The sequence below is a fragment of the Prorops nasuta genome, unplaced genomic scaffold (assembly GCF_024137725.1).
Source record: "Prorops nasuta isolate Cenicafe-Biocafe unplaced genomic scaffold, Cenicafe_Pnas_1.2 PNAS00003, whole genome shotgun sequence".
NCBI lineage: Eukaryota > Metazoa > Arthropoda > Insecta > Hymenoptera > Bethylidae > Prorops > Prorops nasuta.
The window spans coordinates 4,431,492-4,455,988 of record NW_027116800.1 but is presented as its reverse complement, the minus strand read 5'-3'; the positions used below and the strand labels follow the sequence as shown (position 1 = coordinate 4,455,988).

General features: G+C 33.9%; 3 protein-coding genes across 3 annotated transcripts in view; 1 reads left to right on the top strand and 2 right to left on the bottom strand.

Annotated features, from left to right (window-relative positions):
• The window catches only part of LOC136785069 (enolase-phosphatase E1-like), a 70,809-nt gene that overhangs the window by 17,936 nt on the left and 28,376 nt on the right, over positions 1-24,497 (top strand). Inside the window, exon 2 of the mRNA XM_066746089.1 lies at positions 15,855-15,915. Coding sequence (XP_066602186.1) covers positions 15,882-15,915 — 34 coding nt within the window. The 5' untranslated portion in view covers positions 15,855-15,881. The remainder of the gene's footprint in view (positions 1-15,854; positions 15,916-24,497) is intronic.
• LOC136784300 (uncharacterized) lies at positions 1,553-5,290 on the bottom strand. The gene is made up of 7 exons (XM_066744882.1): positions 2,889-5,290; positions 2,720-2,790; positions 2,588-2,644; positions 2,447-2,487; positions 2,049-2,052; positions 1,785-1,908; positions 1,553-1,649 (listed from the first exon to the last, which is right to left on the bottom strand). Exons 1-7 carry the CDS (start codon positions 5,288-5,290, stop codon positions 1,553-1,555), a joined length of 2,796 nt encoding a protein of 931 aa, XP_066600979.1.
• Positions 5,069-7,571, bottom strand: LOC136784289 (uncharacterized). Its single transcript, XM_066744873.1, has 6 exons — positions 7,284-7,571; positions 6,897-7,183; positions 6,583-6,809; positions 6,121-6,480; positions 5,860-5,990; positions 5,069-5,780 (listed from the first exon to the last, which is right to left on the bottom strand). Exons 1-6 carry the CDS (start codon positions 7,452-7,454, stop codon positions 5,442-5,444), a joined length of 1,515 nt encoding a protein of 504 aa, XP_066600970.1. The 5' UTR covers positions 7,455-7,571; the 3' UTR covers positions 5,069-5,441.

Sequence of the window (24,497 nt, the reverse complement as noted above, 5' to 3'; positions counted from 1 at the left end):
ACGGAAATATTATTGTTTTCGTTGCTTTCGCGCAGACAGCGAGTGGGTCCTGTAAACTCGAGATGTAATTGGAAAGAATAACAGGCGCAATTTGTAATGGTCACTCATAAATCGCAGTGGCCGTTCATGGATTTTCAGGCTGCATTATGGTGCATTATAGAACGCATTGGCCATTGTGGACATGTAAATTCACATTATATACATCGCAACTGGTGAAACTTTCACTCGCAAAGATATAGCGCCTACGATTGATTTTACGCAACATCGCGAGACGGCTTGTTATCAACAACGTTAATGCATATATATATATATACACGCACGTATAAATCGTATATCGAACGAAAAGCTTTTTGCTTTCTTATAAATTATTTTCTGGAACTCGTTGCTAATTTTTCCATCGCAATCATAAGATACATTATTGTGCAGGGAAATAATAGGTATATTTTATCGATCGATGACAAGTGAATTTTGCACAAATAGAGCTAGGGGTAAGGAAACGATACTTCCTATACATAAATGTATATGTATATGATAAACTCGTCAATGGAGGACTTTGATTGTTTTGCTATAGCATTAATATTATAGGAAATTTATTGTATCTTAATTATTGATGCGATATTGAAGAAATAAAAAGGTGTTGATTCGGATTATCCTCAATGATCGACAGACGAAGGTTTCGACTAATTTTCTGTAATTTTTAAAGAAATTTAAGATGTAAATAAAGAATAATTATCGATCGTTGAACAATGGTTGTTTTAAATATATACATATATACATACTATCGATCGAGGTGAGAAGAAATGCCGTCGTTGGAAAACGTCGATTGGTTTATGCTTTGGGATTAATATTATGTGAAATTCGTTATTTCTTAATTATTGCCTGGTGAATTCGAAAGAAGAATATGAGAAGTTGACGCAAATGATCCATGGATCAATGATCGAAACTTGACGGCTAATTATCGATCGGTAAACAGTGGTTTTTGTGCGAGCATATTATTGATGAAAGTAAAAAAAAAAAAAAACTATAAATGTAAGATTCTTGCTGTCGACGGAAAATGTTATAATTGCTTGACTTTGCGTGGGAATAAGGTTTCGTGAAAATATCATGGTTTCTTATATAATTACGGATGATCCTAGCTAGATGATGGGAAAAACGTTGATCTGTGCGATGATATATGGATCTTCGGGCTATAAAGCTTTAATTATCGATCGGTGAACAGTTATTTTTGGCAATTATGGTATTGATCGAGATGTCGAGGAAAAAAATTGATAAATGTAAGATTTTTCTCGATGGAGAAATGTTAATTGCTTAAATCTGCATGGAAATAAAGTTTGACGAATTTGACAGTGTTTTTTAAATATACACTGAAAAAAAAATGCGCTTGAATTAACGAAAATCTAATCAACTCAATCAAATCGTCGCGTCACGGGCTGTCAGAAACATCTATAATCAATTTAACTATTTATGCCGTTAATTCTTAATTTTATAGCTGAACTTAAATTGACAGAAGAAGTGCTTCTTTGGAAACAAAGTGTAATTATATGAATGTCAATTATAATTGTTTGAAATAACATCTTTCGAAAAATAATATCATTAAAATTACAGCAAGTAACGAATACTTCAAATAATCAGATCCCTTATTGATTTGACTATAAATAAAGTAAATGCAATTATTATTAACTTGATTACTTAAAAAATGTGATCAATGCAATTAGTTATTTTATTGAATTTGTAATTTCTTAATATAAGGAATTTCAAGTACAGTCCATTCAATTTAATATTACGTTGCCCTAAATAACAATTTATTTAAAAGAATAAAATATTTATTTGATGAAACATTATCTTCATTTGTAATACCATTGACACTCTTCCATTGAAATGCACACATGTATATTTTTATCTCAAATACTATGAAAATTAATTATAAAATAACTTAAATTGATTACAATTTTAATAGATGCGATTTTATTATCTTTTGTTGCAATGAAAGAAGTAGTCAAATAAAATTTGAAGGATCATTTTTGCTATTCAAATAATATCTGAATTACTTGACTTGATAACAAATGTAATTAATTCAATTCTATTTCATGTCAAGATAAATGTAGGTTATGTACCTCTAATATTATAGGTGTTTAAAACAATGTGGTTTGTAAGCTATACAATTAAGTATAAATATCATTGAATATATAGCACGATTCATTCAATTAAATTCCGTTTTATCCAATCTTATTTTTATTCGACCCTATAACAAAATCATTAGAATTAAATACATTCTATGTTTCATTTGATATTGAAATTAAATATAATTTTGATAACAAAAAGTTATATTAAAGTATGCGTTATTTATAGAAAAAAGAAATATTTAAATAATTTAATCATTGCTCATAAATAAGTAAATCCATTAATTAATCGTGAAGGATGAATTTGCTTAATTGTGAACATTTACTAAATTATTCAGATGTCTCTTTTTCCTATGTATAACGCATACTTTAATTTAACTATTTGTTATCATAATTAAATTCAATTTCAATATCAAATCAAGTATCTCTTTGACACAGAATATATATACAAAATAATTTTTAATTGCAAGTATTTTTATCATGAAATAACTGATGTTCAGAAAGGGTTGTATAATGTACGTAAACTAAAGGCAATTTTATTTAAAGAAATTTATTCTTAGAAAACACAAATTATATAAATTTTATTTAACAGGGCAAACGCATATTATAGGCCTTAATAAAATATGATATTACATAGTTTAGAGAAAACTTAAAAACATCTCGTTTATACCTTTACATCAAATGCATGGAATATATAACTTATTATCACTCGTAACATGCATACTATGTGTAATATAACTAAATAAATTTTTATGTGAAATAAAATACAACTCATTAGTTAGAGCAACTTCAAAAGCATAAAGGTGCAAGGAAAAACGAACAGTTATAAGTTTTCTTAACACAAAATGAACATTAGAGCTTTTTCTTTCTACTAAAATATTTTTTATCTGCCCAAAATATGAAAACAAATCATCAATATTTACTTTTAGAATCATATTTGGTTTATATAATACACCATCAATTGAAATCCAAGATTGTGTGGTGTAGTCAACATTCTTAAGAAAAAAAGCAAGTTGCGAGTTCGTATTACTCTGTAAATCATTCAAGTTTTCATTCAATGTAGGACCTATTAATATAGCTTTCTCAAAACCTTTATTCGTCATTAACCTAAAATTCAGTTGTAACTGTTGCTTTAAAGCTAATGTATATGCAATGTTTTTGCGACTTGTGATTACTTTTGCACTATCTTTAAATGATTTATGCTTAGCTTCGAAACGTAGTGATGATATATATTTAGGAGGACCCATTTTTTGCATAAGCCTTGGATAGTGCAGAAGGAAGTGATGTTTGGGTTTGAGTCGTTCACCAAAAAGTTCTAAATATAAAGCATGATGCTCTGACAATATAATTTTAAGTAAATTTGTAGTACCTTCTGAATATGACGGAGCCATAATTATACAAATTATTTCACGAAGAAGAGTATACAGTTTCCATATTTTATTTTCTTCTGGAATCAAGTCACCAATAAATAAACCCAAGTATTTTATAAAGCATGACATTTCTGATGCTGTGTATATAATACAACCTTTGTTCAAAGCTTCTCTATTTACTGGTGGCGGTATATTGATATCATCATTTAACCCAAAATCAAAGAAGCGAATTCTATTATTAAGAGTTTCTAATGATAAATGTTTTTCAGTATTTATTAAAGCATTTAAGATCTGTGCTGATTCATAACGACAAATACCTTCGAAGATATCGTGCATAGGGTCAAAAGAAATATTAGTAAGAACATTAAAATTTGGCAATATGTTAAATATACATTCTTCTACAACTCCATTTGAACATTCAGCAACATCTATTTTATAGTTATCAGCTGTACGTATTATTTGTTCTTCTTCTATCAACTGATTGAATCGGTCTTCTTTCTCAATTGAGCAAACTCTACAACAATAATTGGAGTTGAAGCTATTATTGAATCCTAGTATGGTATTGAGTCCAAGATTATCACCAGTTATAAGTAATAAAGAAAAATATACTTTTTGTGATGAACCTGATATATCAATATATATGCCATCTGTTTCGAGCTGTACGAGCTGCTCTATAATGTTAGAAAATATTATTTTGTTTCCTAAGTTTTTATGATCATTGGCATTATGTAATTGCACTAAAAATATATTTTCAAGCACACTTGAATAAGCAGGTGGAATACATGCGATACTGCAATAGACAGCTCCAAGTTTATTTATGCCCCGATGAGTTCCTAACGGATTATTAACTTCAAACTCATCATAGTACAATATTAAAGGTAGTACAATGTTATCAAATTTCTGCTCTATCTTTGGCCATACTTCTCCTTGAAGAATTGAATATACTGATCGACTCTGTCTAATTTCTTTAATGTAGGATAAAATTGAACCAAAAATTCCAGGTAACTGGAGAAATTTAGTAAATACAAGTTTTAAAGATATAACATACAAGTCTCTTTCTTTTACATATATTTGTCTTTTGTTTGCTTTACGTCTCGAATCTATTTCTGAACTAATGATAATTCTAAATGGCAAAATGAGATATTGAAAATCAGAAAAGTATTTTATTGTTTGATATTCACTCTTATAAATATTAAAAGAATCTTTGAAAATTTCAAACATTTCATCTATTTCAGTTTGCGAATCCAAGTCTTGCACAGAATTACATTTCTTTTTAATAGTTTGAACAGAATTTAAAATTAATTTGACATCATGTATTACCTCTTGTACGAAATTTCGCGGTAAATTATTATTTGCATATAACTTAGCTACAAATAATGCAGTAACATTGCACATTTGTTTTGCAAAATGTATAGGTTTAATACCGGAAACATCAGTCGAGTCTGACGGAGTTTTATAAATTTCCTCGCTACTACTATCTAATATGTGAATGCCAGTGTCTTCAATCATTGCATCATTAGAATCTGTAAACCACATGTCAACATCTTTTCGGATTTCTTCGCAATTTGAACTTACAACTTGAGTTTCAATTGATGGATATGGTTCAAAAATAAAATCTTTCATGTGTGCTCGAAGCAAATGCCTTTTAAAATTATGTATATCAGTAAATATTCTAGCGCAATTATATTGTCTACAACGAAGAGTTAAATTGTGTCTTGAAACATCATGCTTTAACTTCCAGTGCAAAAGAAAATGCTTGTCTGTAGGACAAGGTTCAAGACAAATCGGACAGAAATACATAATGTAACCAAAAATACAAAGCTGTTATTAATATGTTGTTTCATACAAATTTGTATGAAATAGCAATATATATGCAAAAATAATACTTTTTAATATATATTTTATCCAAATATATATGATTACTCGAACGATAAATTATGCAGTTACAAGCCTATGCATTATTTTTTAATGCACTTATTATTTCAAGAATATAAGATATTTTTTTATCGTACCTGGTTGTAAACTTGTACAATTCTAGTTGAATGAGGTACCATATGTGTTCACTTTGTGATGGATAATTAGCATCAAAAGTATGAAAAGTTTTAAAGCATATATCTATAGCTTTCAAAACCGTGGGAACTGTATATAAAATAGTATCAACGCATACAAATGTAGTATAAATATCTTTTAAAGATGGTCCCACTACAATAATATACGGCTGAACTGTAAGACCTAATTGTTGCATAGCTCTTGCCTTCTCTTCGCGCACACGTGTCACATCGCCAGCAATCTGCAACACAAATTTCTTATTAAATCTTTCTCTTAAGAAAAATGAATTTTTAATATAAATATAAAAAAACTAAACTCACTGTAACATGAACGATAATACTTTCTTCACATTCGGCCATAGAAGGTTTGAAGTGCTTCTTCCTTGTACATATTCTTCCTTTAGGAGGTATCATATAAGCCAGTAAAGATAATTGTACAGCAATTTTCGAATCTTTAATGAAAATAAAAATTACTACACATGTAAATTCTGCAGCCTAATAAGTTCATTATTCTATAATTTTTAAAACATCTGTATTATAAATTCTTCAAAGGAAAAAAGCTGAAGTATATTTTGATCTTACCATCTCCTATTTCTTGCTGCAATAAATCATTCAGATTTTCAACGCGTTGTATTTTTTTTTTATTAGTGGGACATACTGCATGTATGCGCTCAAAAAAACTGTACCAATTTTCTATAGAATTTACTTCTTTCGTTAATTCTAAATAATCAAAATCTTTTTCAATTAGCATAAAACCCATTGGATTGCGTAATATTGGCCATTTATCAATTATATCAAAAATGTGTTTATCCTTGTTTTTCTGCCATTCGCTTATTCGTGTAGCTCTTGTCACTTCCCAATGACTTATTACGCTTTCCCAAGGAGCTTGATGTTTACCAAGCCATGTAATGCTATCTTTTATGTCATTACTTAATATATTGTCTAAAAAAATGTTAAGTTTCATTACACAATTTTGACATAAATATTAAACACATACAAGTTAATAATACTAATATAATACATTTTAAACAATAAGTAACATACCATCAGAATCATTATTATTCGTAGAGGTAAAATTTGTTGATAATCTCTTGTACATTCGAATTTTATTTCTATATTTATCGGCTAGTTTACCTCTAACAGATACAGACTTTTCATACTTTGATTTACTCTTAGAAATTGGAGGAACATAATATAAATTAATATCTTCGCTTGGAAAAAGTTCTATTATATCCTTGGCTAATATATGAAAGTCGTGTTTATTTAATTTTCTGTTGTGTGTAAAAGAAAAAAATATCTAAATGTATTTATATTTAATACGATTAAAGTAATATTATTTCTTAAATAGCTTAACAAACCCATGAACGTGATCAATAATATGTGTAATAATTATATCAACCAGGATGTTTCGATTCTGCCTTGAAAGTGTTTTTGATTTTTTGTAGCTTTGAATTATTGTGCGACCTGAATGACTGTTTTGAAGTATTGTTTTTACTTTCGGCTGTGTGAGCCTCCTATACATGTCATTTCCTACAAAAGATTTTGTTCTCTCTAATTGTTGACAATTCGATGCGGTATTTTCTTCGTCAGATTCGTCTGATATGCTGTCAGTATCACACAATGTTTTATCCTCCTCCTTATTGAGCTATAAATAATTAAAAATCATATAACAACGAAAATATTTTTACATAATGTTAATTAACAATAAAATTACTATTATAGATTTAAAATAAATTACATCTTACAGATTTGTCACCAAAAAGTTGCTCCCATTTTTCTATAAATTTAACACGAATGCCTATTTCCGGTATCAACTCTTTTATTAGAGGCAGTGTTAACGCTGATAATATGCCCTTTGAGTCAATGGAATTCTCTAGTAAATGTATAAAAAGTAAACAGTTGGTGAAAACAAACATAATTTGAAAACTATTTTTATCCGAAAAGAAGTTAAGAAAATGTTTACATAGATAGGTTAAAATAATGAGAATTAGACATTACGATTACATACTACCTAATTTATTCAATCAATTTAAAGTTTATTCCAGCCAGACAAATCATGATGTACGTCCAATTAAATATTTTATTGAATAACCGGGAGTGTTTTCTTATATCTTGCAATTACTTAATTTTGTTAAAAATCTAAAAATAGTTAAAGCTGCATAAATAAATATACTGCATAAGAACGAACATTTTTTAATATCATACTATTTTTTTATCGAATATAGAAAGCTGGTGATTATAAACACATGACGTGAATATTTAGACGAATTTGGTAATAAAATGATTTCCGATTACAAAATATTACAAGCAAAACAACAAAGGCTCGAAACGACTCTATATAATGTTAGATTTTTTGTTCCCTCGAATGAATTCTTTACACTATTATGCACTCGTGTGTAGCCATCTTTGTTTTTTGATTAAGTTAACACCGTAAATACTATAGAGACAACAGAAATTACAGAGGGTTCATTTGAGAAAAATAACAATTCCAATTTACCATGCATAAAGTCTAGCTCGAAAATTTAGACTATTGACTGAATTATATCAGAAGCAATAAAATAGTGAAGAATTTCGACTTACCTTCAAATCGCTTTTTTAATATCTGTAATCCCCAATCTTCTAATAGGATATTTATCTCATCAAATTGATTACTGCACATTATAGAATATACCGACTTTATCAGAGTCACTTACAAAAATATTCCTAATAAACGCAATATCTTCTTTAAAGCTCGATGAGGTCTTGCCGCGATTGTTACCACCATGCCGTTTGCTTCGTACAAGTCAGAACACGTCAGATTGAGCCGGTCGTCACGCGGACGCCGCAGAGCAGACTTGGCTTCGGTTGGTAAACAAAAGTACCAATAACGTTTCAATCGTATCCAGCGCGAAATTTTGAATGTTTTTTCATTAAAGAAATCACTGTAATAAGGAGTCTGAGTCAATATCGTCGATGCAATTTTGCTAATTTTAATAGATCCAATCGCAATTTTGGTAGTTCATTTCTATTAAATCTACTATATTTACATCGACAAATAGATTAAATAACCTCTTGTGTTATTGAAAAATATACTTAAATTATAAGAACGAACGACGATATGACGTATAATTATCTATTTCCTATAACTATATATGACATTAAAAATGTTGAAAGGTTTGATTGAAAAGATATAATCAATTAAATGCAATCGATCATTCATTTAATACTTCTTTCAGTTGATACAATATTATTTTTTGATGGTAACTTGTCAATTGATATCTCATGATGCAATATTTGGTTTAAGTTGTTTATGTAATTGCATCATGTTAATGTAGTATTCATATAATTATATATATTATTACACATAAAGGAAGTAAATGTTTAATAATTAAATTAGTTTCTAAAAGGAGCACAAATTGTTTTGAAAAGAAAATCACGCAGCCTCTTTATACGATAAACAAGTCAATTACAATTGAATATGTAATTACATTCTAAAATAGAATTTATACATAAAACGCTGCATAATCAATCCTATTCTTTATTCATACCAATTTTAAATAGTATTGAAACAATTCTTTGAAATTATCAATTTACTTGTTGTTATTTATTGTACGAAATTGGAGGTGAATTATATTTTCAAAACAACATATACTTCTCTTATAGGCATATTTAATTAAATGAATATCTACTCACTTTAAATGTTCTAATGGTATATTTAATTGTACCAATACTACATTAACATGAAACAATTACAAAAATAATTTAACCAAATATTGCACCTTAAGATACCAATTGTACAGCGTGCTATTACAAATAATATTGTATCAATTGCAAAAAGTATTGAATGAATTTATTAATTGTATTTAACTAATACTATCTTTTCAATTAAACTTGTAAATTTTTTTAATTCGATATGTAATTCCAAGAAGTATATAATTATGTCTTATATTCTTATTTACTCTTGTTTCAAGTACATTTTTCAATAACATGATATTATTCAATCAACTTTTCGACATAATCATAGTAAATACGATACAATTGAACTACTAAATGTTTCATTGATTTAATTACATTTATCTCAATTGCATCGATGATATAGATTTAATCGCATTTTTTTTTCAGTGTAGTTGTAGCGATTATCACTGCGGAAGGAGGAGAAAGAAACGTCGATTCGGATGATGCATGGATCAATAGGCTGCTGAGCTCGACGAGGAATTATCGATCTGTAAATAGTGCAGGTTTTTGCATCAATAAGTATATGTATTGATCGAGGTGAGATAAAAATGGCTGGTAAATGATGCATGGTACTGCGATGGTTGGAGAACGCTGATTGGTTTGCTGGGGGATTAAAATGTAAGAAAATTCGTGATGTTTCCTGGTGATCCCCTAAAAAGGGGAGAAACGTTGATCCAGATGATCCATGGATCAGCGGGCAAAGCTTGGGGCGATTTCCGCTGGATCGATCGGGCTATGGTTGGGCAGCTCAACCGTGCCGAACCGGAAATGACTCTCGCTTGCCTTATTAGAGTGCAAGGCATTACCGAATAACGCAACAAACGACGAGAATTCTCTTACCATAATTCAAAGTACATATATATATATATATATACATATACTTTTCAATCGTACGGAACACGTTGGCTCTTACCGCGGGAGATTTCTCCGTTTATATCGGTAATTAATGTAATTACATGGAATATCACGAGGAAAAACAACAACGGCCCGGTGCAAACAACGATCGATCCGCTCAAACGAATCTCCACTATGGATTTGTTTACGTCCCACGTAGAAATCGATTGGATAATTATTATATACACACGCGCGAGCCTTTTCCATTTCATTTCTCCTTTTTCCTTCCATTTCTTCCGTTAATTGAATTAGTTGCCCAAAGCAGTGCTTCACTGCAATGTAAGAAACTCGACGTGTGTAATCTGAATAAAGTGCGAGAAAATAAATTTGCAAAATATAAAGTGTAATTTGAATAGATATAAAGCACGTAGAAGAAAGCTCGTGACTATAGTCACGAAAGGGAATAAAATCTCGATATCCGATCGATCCATAGGATTCGCGTTGGTTGGTTTAGATTTAGAAAGTAGCAGGATTCAACAGGCGCGCGAATGTATCATCCCGAAGCGAGATTTTCTCGCGTTGTCTTAATTCCCCCTGGCACTGGCGAAATAATCTCAGAGATATAGTCCTGCCACGCTGCTCGATCAACGAATTAATTCCGACTAATTTGTACAGGGAGAAAATATTATAGCTACGGTATATATATATATATATATATATATATACGGTATAAAATTTATCTGTTCACAATTACAGTGTATATAGCTTGGACAAAAATTACTGAAGTAATAAGTAATTTATATTTTAGTGCCTATACTATATATATCATCGCGCTTAATTATCGTAATTAAAAACCTTGAAAATTCCATGAAACTGCGTATTACGATCTAGAATCTTTATATTCGCTCTACGACGTATACAAATATTTTAATTATCCTCGAGATTATTTTTTAATTAACCATAATAATTATATATTCTTCGAATGAAATTAAACGAATGGATCATAATCGTATAAATTGGAATTTCATACGCAAATGAACGAAAGAGAGGAAATTGATTTTTTGGCCAATTGGACTGATCCTAATGAATATCGAGTGACAGGAAGGGGTGGTATATATATAATTACAGAGTGTGTGTTAAGGGGGCGATAAACGTTGTGGTTTGGTAAATTGGCGGATTCTTGAAAATATATATATACACATTGTGATTGAGAGCGAGTAACTAAACGAGTCGTTGGGCCGTTCGCTTTCTCTAAAACTCGCGCTCCCGCGCTTCTTGTGATTTATAGCGAGAATGTAGGATGCGCTTAGCCTTAACCGTAAGTGTATCTTATGTATCTGGGTCGTGATCGACCGATGCAGCGCATTACACCACCGTTAAAAGGTGAGCTCCAGCATGGGACGGTTCGAGTTTCAAAATTAGCTTGTACAGTAAATATTTATAACCTGAAATTACATGGAGAGTAATTCAACGAGAATAAAAGAAATGCTCGCTGTCGGCTCCTCGAGGCTCGACTCGGACCTCGCAGGATGATGGATTTTAATTATTCTCCTCGAATCTCTGATTGCAGGGTAAAATATAATATAATGCACGTATACGAGTGAATTGTCAAAGTCCAGAAAGATTGTTAAAACACGGATAGAAAAGGTTGGACGAGTGCAGGTGCAATATAGAAATGGTTCTCCGAGTGATCAGGAAATTCGATATGAAATTATGCTTGGAGGCTGAATGAGAAAGCTATATATATATATTTAACTGCGGAGACGCATTAACTGGATTTAATTCTTCATGGAAGGCGCTTATAATATATATATATATATATATACATTTACAAAGGTACGTGCTAATTATTTATTTCAACTAGTGTTCGATAGCCTTGCCACCTGAACCACGATGCTGCAAGTGCATCTCAGGTTTTCAATTTTCCACCTCGCTATAAAACTCATATATATATATATATATATATATAGAGTTCTGATCTCGAGTCGTGTCACGCACGCACGCTTGTATTTTATCTCGCGGGTGTGGTCGATTTCGAATTCACTTTCCTCGATACCGATGTATCGGAGATTAGCAGTTTGCTTGGAAAAAATTAAAAGCTCCCTGCGGCAGAAGCCTCAATATCTCTCTCCTCTCTGGTCGATATATATATAGTGGAGCACAGAGCAGTATTTTCCACAATCACACTGATGCGGTTAACCTAGCTCGCCTCTTCCTCCCTTCTTTCTTCGCCTCTTCGTATATCTACATATAATATGTGCTGTGTATATACCAATTCAAATAGCACAATTTCTAAGTGAAATTGCACGCTTCGTTTTAATGCTTCTTCCAATCGACGAAAGTCTCTCCGTTTATTTCAGACTGGAAGGATACATGACGAAATATTATAAGAAATTGAATTCCGCGAAGAATCATGACGTATATAGTATACGTGCGGATGGAGCATTAAAATGAAATTCGTTCGGAGCGTATCGAGATTGCAAAAGTGTACATCCCACACGCGCGAACAAAGGTAGGAGCGTGAAATTAATTTTTGCGTAAAAAAAATGGCAATTTTGTTGTTCAAAGATAAGATTAATAGGAAGTATCGATTGCGTGGGTGTTACGGTGTGAAATTGATTTGGATCCAGGGTGATTTGGTTTATTATATTAAACCGAGGCTTCGGAGCGTAAGTAGCGTGAAATTGTTTTTAGCAATGATCGCAATCACATCACCGAGGCGTGGTCATCCTCTCGTGTATTCGTCATTATGTGTGTATATATATATATATATACTGTAAGAAGACACATACAATTAAATTTATATATATTTTTGCGTATATGTATAGAGCTGGTGGACAGAATCAGGGAAAGTTGTTCGCCGTGGAAACGAGGCACGGTCGATGTGCTGGTTTTATGTAAGGTGAAAATCGTCTTTGAGAAGAACACGAGCGAGTTCCTCGACGCACGAATGGCCATTCGGGCCTCCACCACCACCATCACCACATTCTCCTTTAAAATCGCACGCACGTAAATAGCAGCCGTCCAATCGTTTCGTATGCTCGACGAGAATCCTTTCAGTCATCCAGTGGCGAAAGGGGCCAGCCAGCTGCCAGCTACTATCATTCATAATGCACCAGTCACACACACATCCCGAAAATTCCGCTCCACAACCTCGTAATCAGTCAACGAAACGTTCCTTCAATATACCCATATCTCCGATTGCAAATCAATGTAATAATGATTTTAAATGATTCTGTCCTACCATTCATTCAAGTTGAAATAATACAACAATGATAAGGTATGATAGACAATTTTAATCTTGTTATTATCCATGAGAAATCTTTCACTGTTCAAGAGGTACAGTTGTATATATAGTTGAAATATTTCTTATCATTTATAATGTAAATGTCACTTCTCGAAAACTCTACCATATAACTTTATAATTATTAATCAGAATTATTAAATGTAATAGAAAATTATTATGTTCTTATGATCGACGATAATTCTCCAGTGGTGAGATCGAATCTTAAGGATCAGGTAGGTATTATATTATACAGGTGTATATATTATATTATTATTCATAATGCACCATAGTCACACACACCCGAAAAATCCCACTCTACAACCTCGTAATTAATCAACATCATTCAAACGTTCTTTGAATACACATTAGTTTTACTTATAAATCCATGCATGTGCAAAACCTACTTTAATTTATTCTGTCGTACATCTGATTCAAGCTGGAAAATTAGACGATGATAAGAGAAAATAGAAAATTATAATCTCGTTACTGTCGACAAGATCTTTCGGTAGCGAAATAAATCAGCTGTATATATATATATATATATATATATAGTATTGTCATTCATAATGCATCAGTCACATGCCGAAAACTCCACTCTACAACCTCGTAATTAATCAGCGGAATTGAAACGTTCCTTGAACATACGGATCTTCGTTTGCAAACCGAAATAAAAATAATTTTGATTGATTCTGTCGTACAACTTATTCAAGCTCAAACAAAATCTGGTAGAAAATAAACCCGCGATTATTAATCTCGTTATTATCGACACGAATCTTCACAGTGGCGAAAACTATCATTCGTGATGCATCAATCACCAGCCGTCTAAAACTCTTCGAAAAAATGTCGCAATTAAGCGACGGATCGAAACAATTATCGTCGAATAGAAAAAGTCAACTCGCGAGGCGCAAAAAGAATTTTAATTAATTCTGTCGAACAATTTATTCAAGTTGAAATAACATTACGACGATAAAATAATAAAAGAAGAAAACAAAAAGATATTAATCTTGTTATATTTGAATTACGTGAATGGATGGAAAGTTTATAGGTTGGTTTTTCACAGTGCAGCTTGCAGCATTATAATATTTTCAGGGCGGATTCTGGTGCAAATCGGTCGAGAGCAAATAAGAGAGAGTGACTCGGGATAATTTGGAGCGCGCGCGCGCGCGCGCGCACGCGAGATCCGCCAATCACGGCCGTGAAACGCGCTCGGAAAACCTTCGAGATGTATCGGAAGAGGCGCGAGTTAACAAAGTTTTTCGAGCTAAAGCAATTTGGGTCACGCGAACGGCACTTTGCGCCAGCTGCACCGCTTGTGCAGCCATATATTAAAGTTTCGCCGGTATTATTTCCGCTCAACTGCAGTTACTCGGCATTGTCTGGTCTTTCTTTTAAAACCAACTAACCCCCACCTTCATTTCCCCAATAAGGAGTCCTTTTTCAATTATGCGTACCACGTACGCAATCGACTCACGAGTCTCTTGTGACATCGGACGAGGTCGAAACGCCAAATGCGCCACTATTATACCCTGCGACACTCGAGTAGGAATTATAACGAGAATATCCTACGCTTTAAACCAATTCCAATATATATATATATATATATATATATTCTATATAAACATTTTTTCGAAATAGAGAGCATGAATTGTAAAAGAAACTTATTCATTTTTTTTACAACATTTGCAAATTAATCAAATTCTAACCCGCAGCGACTCGCATCTGATTCCATGCAAGTATGGTATTGAAATATGAGAAAATAATATAGGTGGTTTTATGTCAAGGTTTCGGAAAATCGTCCAATTTGTCAGTTTTAGTCGATCGTTAAAGGTGGGGTGGGTGATTTATGGAGGCCAATTATTTTTCTATCGGACGCTTTTGAAGATAACGGATGAAAGTGATCTATATAAATCGAATTAAACGGGTTTCCCGTGGGAGTAACAGCGAGACGATTGAAAAGGACACGGACTTCCTGGCTAATATCGTGTACAATATATAGGTATATGAGTGTGCACGAAGAGATAACGCGAGCGGAGTGTATCAGCTGTATAGGAGGCCGAGTTGACATTTTCTTTGCCACTATGGTATATATTTACTTACAATCGGGACCAGCTACGACTGAGATTGCTCCCGTTAGCTGCCACTCACTCACGAGCACAACCATAATTATATATAAATGTCTCGCATCGATCAATATTTTACAAGCATTCGCATGAATTTTCGCATTATTTACGCGTAGCAGTACATTAACCTTAACAATATACAAATAATACAAAGTCGTAGCAGCTATAGCAGCAGAGGATTATTCGAATGTTCCCCACCACTGGAAAATTGCTACTCGCGTTTCGCAGAACACACGAGGTTTGCATAATTTAACAGGGTTGCTACCGTTGAAAATTTCTCTACGAGCCGCCGCGGAGATAACATCGCGCGCCACTCTTATTATCATATTCTCTAACGTTGATTGTGTGTTATTCTGTTTCAGACTGAAGAGATCAAGCATTTCGTAGCCATGAACCTCGCGCTGCATGGATTTTTGCTGCAAGGTATTTATATACATGGAAATATATGTACGTTTGCGTAAAAGTATATATATGTATAGAAATGCAAGAAAATGGGAGCTAGACTGCGCGAGTCCAAGGACTTTTGCGCAGAGGAGATGGAACGCCTCGCGGATTTCCGGAAATCTGTGCATGTTATATATGCACAGAATGCAGGACAATGCTTTTAGGAAAAGATGTATGGGTCGAGGGTTGGCTTGATCCTGTGCGTCTAGCATTGCAAGCAAGGTCTCTCTCTCTCTCTCTCTCTCTCTCTCTCTCACTCGATCGTCGAACAATGAGAGTCTAGCGATAAGCTACGAAGAAACGCGTGAGATGGCAGGGAGAAAGGACAGGATGCATAAAGTAGAATCGCTATTAAGAGCTATCTCTGCGTCTAGTCAAATCGGATATTCTAACATACCTGCGTGTATATATATATGTAAAGCCTATGATAAAATCGTACCTTAAAAACCCCTCTTAAATTTTTCTCTCCCTTGGAATTCTCGGGAAGAAATTTCAACGATAATAAATTTTGTGCAGAGCAAGTATTTCATGATTTGTCATTTGACACTAGTTATAGCTGCACGTATTCGAGAAGAGTGACGAAAATTGTACTCGATTATAAAGGAGTATGTGATGAGAATGATTAGAAATATTCCAAGAATAATTATATATATACTATATATATAATGTATGCTCTTTCGCGTGGAAGCATATTATTTGTTTAAAGGCGGGAGAGAGAGAAGATTTATCGATCGAATTGTGCGAAAATGAAGATTTTTCAAGGCTGGGGTTAAGTGGGTTTTTGTGTCGAGCCATGGTGTGTTTCCTTGTGCGAGGCGCGAGCATGTTCATTGGTATCTATATAGAGAGGCTGTTGGAGGCGCCGGCAGAAACTGTATTTGAGAATGGCGATAGTGAATCGAGACGGGTGCAAGTAACCGTGTACATCGGCGAGAGGGTTCATAAGCTCTCGTCCGACAGAGCCGCGATCCGTGAAATTAAGCTTTGCTGCTAAAGAAATTTGTTTGCAGAGCGATACAACGATGAATTATCACCTATAAATTACGTTCCATTTCGCGAGATAGTTATTAAATATAGAAATCTTTCGAGTTAAAACAGGCTCTAAATTTCCTTAGGATTCCTAATACAACTTTACGATATAACCTCTAAATCGTTGCATTTTCTGTGGAAAACCCGGAGAAATTTCTGTTTGCGACAAGTTTTATTTTTTATTGAAATATATTAAAATGATGATGCTCGGTGATCGAAATAAAACTATATAGCGATATTCGCGTAAAGCTTATTTGATCAATTTTATACAAGGCTGATGTGGATCCAAGTTGAGTGACAGAGACATATAGCTATGCATATATACATATATAGAATGAGCGAGCTGGTCGGAGTGGTCGCGCGAGGATGCTCCGACGAAAGCGTGACTCGTAGATTTAGCTGGAAGAGTCTGCTGGTGGATGGTTGGAGTTGGAATGCGGTCCCGTGGGATATCCAGGCGTGTATCGCGAGTGCGATGAGCGTACGCGATATATATGCATCGCGGTCGAAACACGTGGGACGCGGAGACGTTCGTGCGAGACTCGGCTGTAATTATTTGATTATGCGCGAATTGGACGAGTCCGATCCAACTGCCCGGAATCTTCTTCGAGTTCTTCGAGCGCAAAGCTGAATTTTCAAGCGAGCGACGACAAGACTCGGGCGACTATATATAATCTCCTCGAAACTCGATCAACGCTCGACGGATCGATCGTCCGGAGCGAAAAACTAGTTTCAAGTTGCAAAGGGAAATTGTTATCATTCGTCGAGATAAAACTGGATCGCCCGGTGCACCAGGAGTTTCAAATATGGAGACCCCGAGACGAATGTCTGTCGCGGACTGAAAAAATCGCACTCTTCGAACGAGTTGTTTCATTATTTTTTAGCAAAGCGAGTCGTTTCCTTCACTGCGGAATAAGTGGTTTGATAACTTGTTACAAATTCATTATCATTTTTATGAAATATCAATCAATATAATTGTTGGTTGCTTTGAGTATATAATTACGAGAGCGAACCCCGAGGCTATTTTCAAAATGAAATCATTTCATTGTGAGCGTTTGGAGAAATTAATGCTGAAAGGGTAAAATCAGTTTGATGGACACGAGTCTACATTGGAATTCTGCGAAAGGGTCTATTAGAGCGGAGGTTAATTTCCAATGTTGTCTCTTTCACTCTCTCACACACACATAGAAAAGACGTTCACATTGGTGAGAGAGCTACTTAAACTGCAATCATCCTGAACGATGCTTCGTTTGCCGAGTAATTAGCATTCTCAATCTCGACCTTAAATGAAGCTTTTTTTAAACCATAAAAGCGACATCCATGCCACATTATATCTCCATATATATATATATATATATATATACATAGCTCTGCACATCCTTTATAAGTTCAAGAGAGACTGATATGGCTGGAGAATTACGCAATCAACAAAGTTGTGCACGTCTGACTTTCGCAATAATCGATAAAACTAATGCAACCCTTCGTAAACGTAAAGGTCTCCTATAGTGTATCGAGAAATTATCCTTTTTAATGAAGATATTAGCACGCCAAGCTTTTATCACAGTGGTTCATCAGTTTTAAATCCATCCTATATTAGCATAAACGAAAGGGTACAACAATTCTTGCTAAATTGAGCAATCTCCCTTGACAAATAGCAATTACCCCGTATAAATTCTACATGAGAAACTGCGTTGATTTATTTTATATATATATATATATAGCAAATATTCAATTGACCGAAATTTAATAATTCTGACAAAACGTCTGATTTATTGCAATATTCGATGTATAAGATCAATATTCTTTCCTACGAGTGTTTATTACAGAAACATGATTAATATTCAATAGACAACTTTCTCCCTGCACAATCCTTCGGTTGCAATTAACTAAATGAATTGTTACGAATGGGAAGGAAAGAAAATGAAAAACATGTGTGGTTTGCGTGTGAAAAATGATGAAAAATGACACGTTACATTAGAGTTTGTTGAATTTGCAGAGTGCTGGAAGGTTGGAACGTCATTGGGTTTTGCAATGTTACGTTGGTTTCGTCGGTATAGTGGCTTGGATTTTGCGTCTGGAATATAATTCTTGCCTTTTTTCCAACTTTCTCCCGGCTTCTTGCGGCTGATTGTAATTTGCAGTGGACTCGAAATTCGCGGAAGGCGAGCACCTTCGTTTCGCGCGTTATTACGCATAGCCCTGACTTTCATATAGCAATATAGTATACATAATAGTAATATGTACAACGCCCAACTGTTCAGTTTTAATTAACGCACACCAAAACCATTATCCGCATAAATTTACCATTTCCGTGCTTTTACCTAGCAAGCCGACAAAATTCTACCGCCAAACTTGAGATTTACGCGATTCATCAATATTCCACATAAAGTATCCATTTTCCAATTCTATACGGGCTCACTTTTACCATAAATTCCTCTCCCCATTCGTTTATTTCACTTTATTTTCTCGCGATCGCTTCGAATATCTCGCTATTGCCTCTAATAACGGACATTGAATCATAAATTCTCCTAATTGGATTTATGAATAGAAATAATTGGGATATTCGCGTGCTTTAAATTTCACTATAAAATAACAGTCAATAGATTATTGATTGCAACATTAATAAATCTAGTTGAAAATTGTTTTCTCCACATACTTACGACATTTTTACAGTTTTTTAATTATTGTACAGAACTGCTAATCAGTATTTGAATAATTTTTCGAATGTATAAATATCCTTCTCTTCTAATTAATCCTAGAGTTAATTATTTTCATTTGTATATTAAATCTTATTTTTAATTGGTACACCAGTACACAGAACCTTCTCACACATCCCTCGTATCCATGCAACAACCGACTCCTCGCACAGCTTTTTCACCTCTCTGCCCCAGATTCCTTATTAATTATCATGCGAGGAATGATCAATATATTACTTATCCACGCGCGAGCACCGTGTCTTAATAAAGTATCTCGCTCTATACCCCTCCCTATATCTCATTCAAACGCTAACATTTGATTAGTACTGGGAAAGATAGGGGGAACATTTTTATAAATATATGTAAATTTGATCGGAGTCAAGAATTATTGTAAAGCTAGAAGCTGCTTTTCGTTACATTATATTAAATTTTAATCACGCGTCAGACAGGAAAAGCAAATCTTGGGATTAAGTGATATAAAGTGGAAAGGCAGATGCGTACGTAAGTAAATTTTGCGTAGATGAGAGTCCAAGTGAGTCACTAGTTGTTGCGTTGCTTGCGGGGGCTGGAATGGATGATGCTGCTTATATATACTTCTCTATTAACTCATGAACACTAATTAGACGTCCATTAAATACATAAATATGGAATCTGAATTCTAAAAAAAAAAAAATCTAACCAAAGTTTTAACTATTAAAATAATTAACGTTAAAGCGAGTTTATCGTGTTAAAATATATATATATATATATATTAATTATAAAAAGAGAGAAAAAAAATCACTGATAATTAAAGAAATAGCTCGGAACATTTGCATTACCACAGCTCTTTGTTGGATCGTCATATATAAGGAAAGAAAATGATGAAAAGTCGGTGGGTTGATTAAAGAAATGCGTATAAATGAGTGAAAAGCCTGAGTCACTAATTGTCGCGTTTGTTGCGGGGGCCGTAAAAGTTGATTCTACCGACACCACGCCGTTATCGTACGGATGTGAGGCTCGTTTTACCTGACAGCTTGTCGCAACTGCTACGTCGAAGAAAGTTCTCCCGATGCAACGATGCGATAAAACTATCTTATGATGTTCGCTTGCGCATAAACATCCGTGCCTTTGAAAATTTTCCCGACCTTTTCATCACAATATACGTCGAAAATCCTACACTTCCTCAAGATTAATCCTTTCTCGGTAGCGGAACAAAACTCAGCCTTAACATCCTGCACTTTCCTCATCGCACTTGTGTGTAATTTATGTAAATAAAAATAATCCGTGCAAATCAACAATCGTATCGTTGAAAATCTTCCCGATTTTTTTATCGCAATTTCAGAAAACTTTTTCAATATTTTTCCAGTTGAATATCTTCACAATCCTATATATATAGAAAAATATTGTACCTCGGTACCATTCTTTTTTCTCCTACTTAATTATATGTAAAAATAAATTATATTGCCTGCATGAATAATTGAAACAATTTTCAGCTTTTTATCATACAGTGATACACATGAAATAATAATCTCCCTTTCCTCGAGAACAATCCCTTCCCGGTAGCGCAGAACACGAAACTGAATCTTAACCTTTTGCACTTTCATCGCACTTATCTGATAGTAACAATATTACATGCTATATAGCTATCTCCTAAACGATAAATTATTCTCTGTCATTCCGTTGAGTTTCGATCGTAGAGAGCAGGATTCGTTTAAACGGTTTATTCGATTTTCCGACGAGCTAAATTCGACTCTTGGGCAATGTCAGGAATATTGCGTGCAATTTGCAATTTTCACAGGAAGATAATGATGCCAATGCGAAGGAATAAAACGGGCAATGCTTATATCGTTATTTCATGTAAGCTGTATATGGTATATGTATATTATAGTTCGATGCTCCTCGTGTTTGAGAATCGAGTAATGATCCACGTTGATCGTGCAGTGCCATAAATGCGAAAAATTCTGTTCTCATCACTCGATAATAACCGAATTATGCTATGCAGTATTCTTCTTGTTTTTGCTCGAGAGTCTTATCTCTTGTAAACTTCTTTCACTCATCTTCTTTCCTTCTTTTCTTTACCCCACATTATACGTAATCGAGTGGCTCACCTCGCAAAGATCCTGCTAGCTAGACCTTACTGCAGAGTATACATCCCGATGTCACGTAATAATAAGACGCACATATCGGTCAAGTCACGTTCTTAATTTCGCTCTCTCGTGCTGCCGATAATTATTAGTATCATTTCCAAAGAAAGCAAGCGAATAGATTTTCTTGCGTTATTTATATTCTGAAAAACACTCGAGTGATTTTTTCTTGGAAACAGATGAATTTTCTTTTCGTATCTTAAATATTTAGCTCGTCAAATTCGATATGAGTAGCTCTTCTTGATCCAAACCGAGCATTAACTTTGTCGAGGAGAACCTTTTCTGAAATAGTAGATTTTGTTACAAGGGACGAAAGTTGACGATTGTGGACGAGTGTGAAGTTGGCAGCACGAGCGAAGCGAGGGCTACCATCACACGAGTATAATTGTCAAGTAGTCCCGAGTAACAAACGATATTTTTTATCATGAGTGCATTACAGATTTGTAATGTATTAATAAATTGTTCAGTATGAATTAATTGTAACCAAAGAGTGAATGAAATGATTAATGAATGAGTACGTAAAAGGGTAGATGCAGGTTTTTGAAGGCAGTGATTCTAAGAAGGGTAGGGAGGAGAGCGGGGGGTTCGGAGGCGCAGGGGGCGGAGCCCCCTAAAATAAAAATAGAACAAATTATCATGCGTAAAAAAATGTTATTACAAATGAATAAAAATAAATATAGTCACTCTAATTCTGCATTATGATTTATATTGTTTCTTTCATATTACTAAACTTAATGGTATTAAGAAAGAGAGAGAGAGAGGGAGAATTTTAGCAATAATTTTAAGTTTCAGGTTATAAAAGAATATCTAAAATTGAAGTTAGAGATAAACGGAAAATTCTTTATATTTTGGATAATCTTATTCGGAGTTTATTAGTTTTCTTATGACAATTAAATATAACCCTTTTATTTAATTTCTCATATGGTCAATAGTAACTATATTCAGTCCGTGTGGGAAGTACTATACTTTTGTCCCTTGGGAGGAAAGTAGTCATTTTCCACCCTAGAGAGGAAAGTATCGGGCCGAAAGTGAAGTTAACCTCTACTGCGCATGCGCGGATATACTGGCATGAAAAGATTCATCATCGATCCCAAAAACTAGACTGAAATCAGGCACTTTCTATGCACGAGTGATCAAAAATAAATGCTTACCCGATTCTCGCGGACTGAGAAATAAATTGTTTCTCTTTTGTTTTTTTTTAATCAATTATCGACCAATACCGTTACTTAAGTTGGCAAGTACGCGGTGAAAAAGTGCAAAGCGTGTACATGGCTGTAAATGATTGCAGTATTTCAGTAGGTTTATTGCAGATAGCATAGGAAATATTTCATTCAAAGTATCAGATGAATGTTTAATATTTGTATTTCGATTAATGTTCGATTTCATCTAAATTAATGTCCGTTATCATTGGACATCGACAAATGGTAGTAGTAATTTATTCCACGTATAATGAAATGTTTATTTTGCAAGCAGTTATATTTTCTAGAGTTTTTACGAGAAAACGTTTCTACCGATTTCATGGTCTATGACAAAATCTCGCAATGATTGTTAACCCCAATGTAACGACGAAATCTTTGCTCTCGCATAATTTGCCAATCGACTATCACTCCGAGTTTCCACTTTTCATCCAATATAAATTGATTAGTATAATCGATGCTTTTGATTTTAAGCTCTTCTGCATCTTCTGCCAGCGAGAAAGAATCGTCGAGAAAGTTATGCTCGCTTTTTCTTGTTGCATAGCCCTATAAAATAAGATTTGATATAGATTTTCACATGTTATTATAAAATACAAGGCAAGCGCTAAATGCCGTTCGACCAATGCTCCTATATCGACTTAAATACTGCGCTTAATTGGCGCATACCGTGCACCTGCTTTTAACGATTAAAAACGTGCCTAATTATTATACTGTGATTCAAAAGGAATTCACCTCCAGAATATGCCAAGCCCACATTTTTATTTAATTCGTATTCTAATTAACATTAACTATATAGTCTAACAACAATGGGACTCTTTCGTCCGTCTCGTATGTTCACACTTTCTTTCCTCCCCCCCCCCCCCCTCCCTCCTTTCTTTTTCTCAAAACTTGTCCAATCCTCCAATTTATAAACGTTTTTTAAATTGTATAATATTTGCGCGAGAAAGTCAGGGGATAATGTCACTTGTACTGGTTTCTGCTTTATCAGAGGAATTTTCTTGGCGCGAGACTCAATCGAACGGATTGAAAGAAATCTAATTAGTATATATATACCTCTATCCCACACGAATATTTTTCCCCCTTATAATTAACTCACGCGAAGCATGGTCTCGCTTCATTAAAACGTGTTTATTATTTCACATCGCGCGAGCATTTCTTTTTTTACCAACACGCGTCGAATTTCACATTCGTCCCGCTTCTCATTATACTAACGTAGCGCGCGAAAGAGTCTTCTTCCTCGTAAAATATGTGCCGAGTCTGCGATGCAAACACAATTGGAGGATAAGACGAAAAAGGAGAGACGGAAGATTAAAGAGAAAAATATCAGAATGGATTTTAACAACTATTCGCAGACTGCAATAATTCTCTGTGCAAACACTCGATAAAATTTTATTCAACGCAGGTGATTCACCCGAGTGATGAAATTTGTTTGAAAATTCTCCAAATATCCAGCCTGAAGGATTTACGAAGGGGCGAAACAATATAAATAGTGTGTTGAGCACTATAGTCACCATACA

Excerpts from the sequence above, each read along its gene's own strand:
- LOC136784300 (XM_066744882.1), bottom strand. The coding sequence starts at position 5,290 with ATGTATTTCTGTCCGATTTGTCTTGAACCTTGTCCTACAGACAAGCAT. Across the intron at positions 2,791-2,888 it reads GTTGCTCTAACTAATGAGTT|GTATAAACGAGATGTTTTTA; the intron begins GTATTTTATTTC and ends TTTGATGTAAAG. Across the intron at positions 2,645-2,719 it reads TATTAAGGCCTATAATATGC|TTTACGTACATTATACAACC; the intron begins GTTTGCCCTGTT and ends AATTGCCTTTAG.
- LOC136784289 (XM_066744873.1), bottom strand. The coding sequence starts at position 7,454 with ATGTTTGTTTTCACCAACTGTTTACTTTTTATACATTTACTAGAGAAT. Across the intron at positions 6,810-6,896 it reads ATTATTGATCACGTTCATGG|AAAATTAAATAAACACGACT; the intron begins GTTTGTTAAGCT and ends TACACACAACAG. Across the intron at positions 5,781-5,859 it reads GTATTATCGTTCATGTTACA|ATTGCTGGCGATGTGACACG; the intron begins GTGAGTTTAGTT and ends TTTGTGTTGCAG.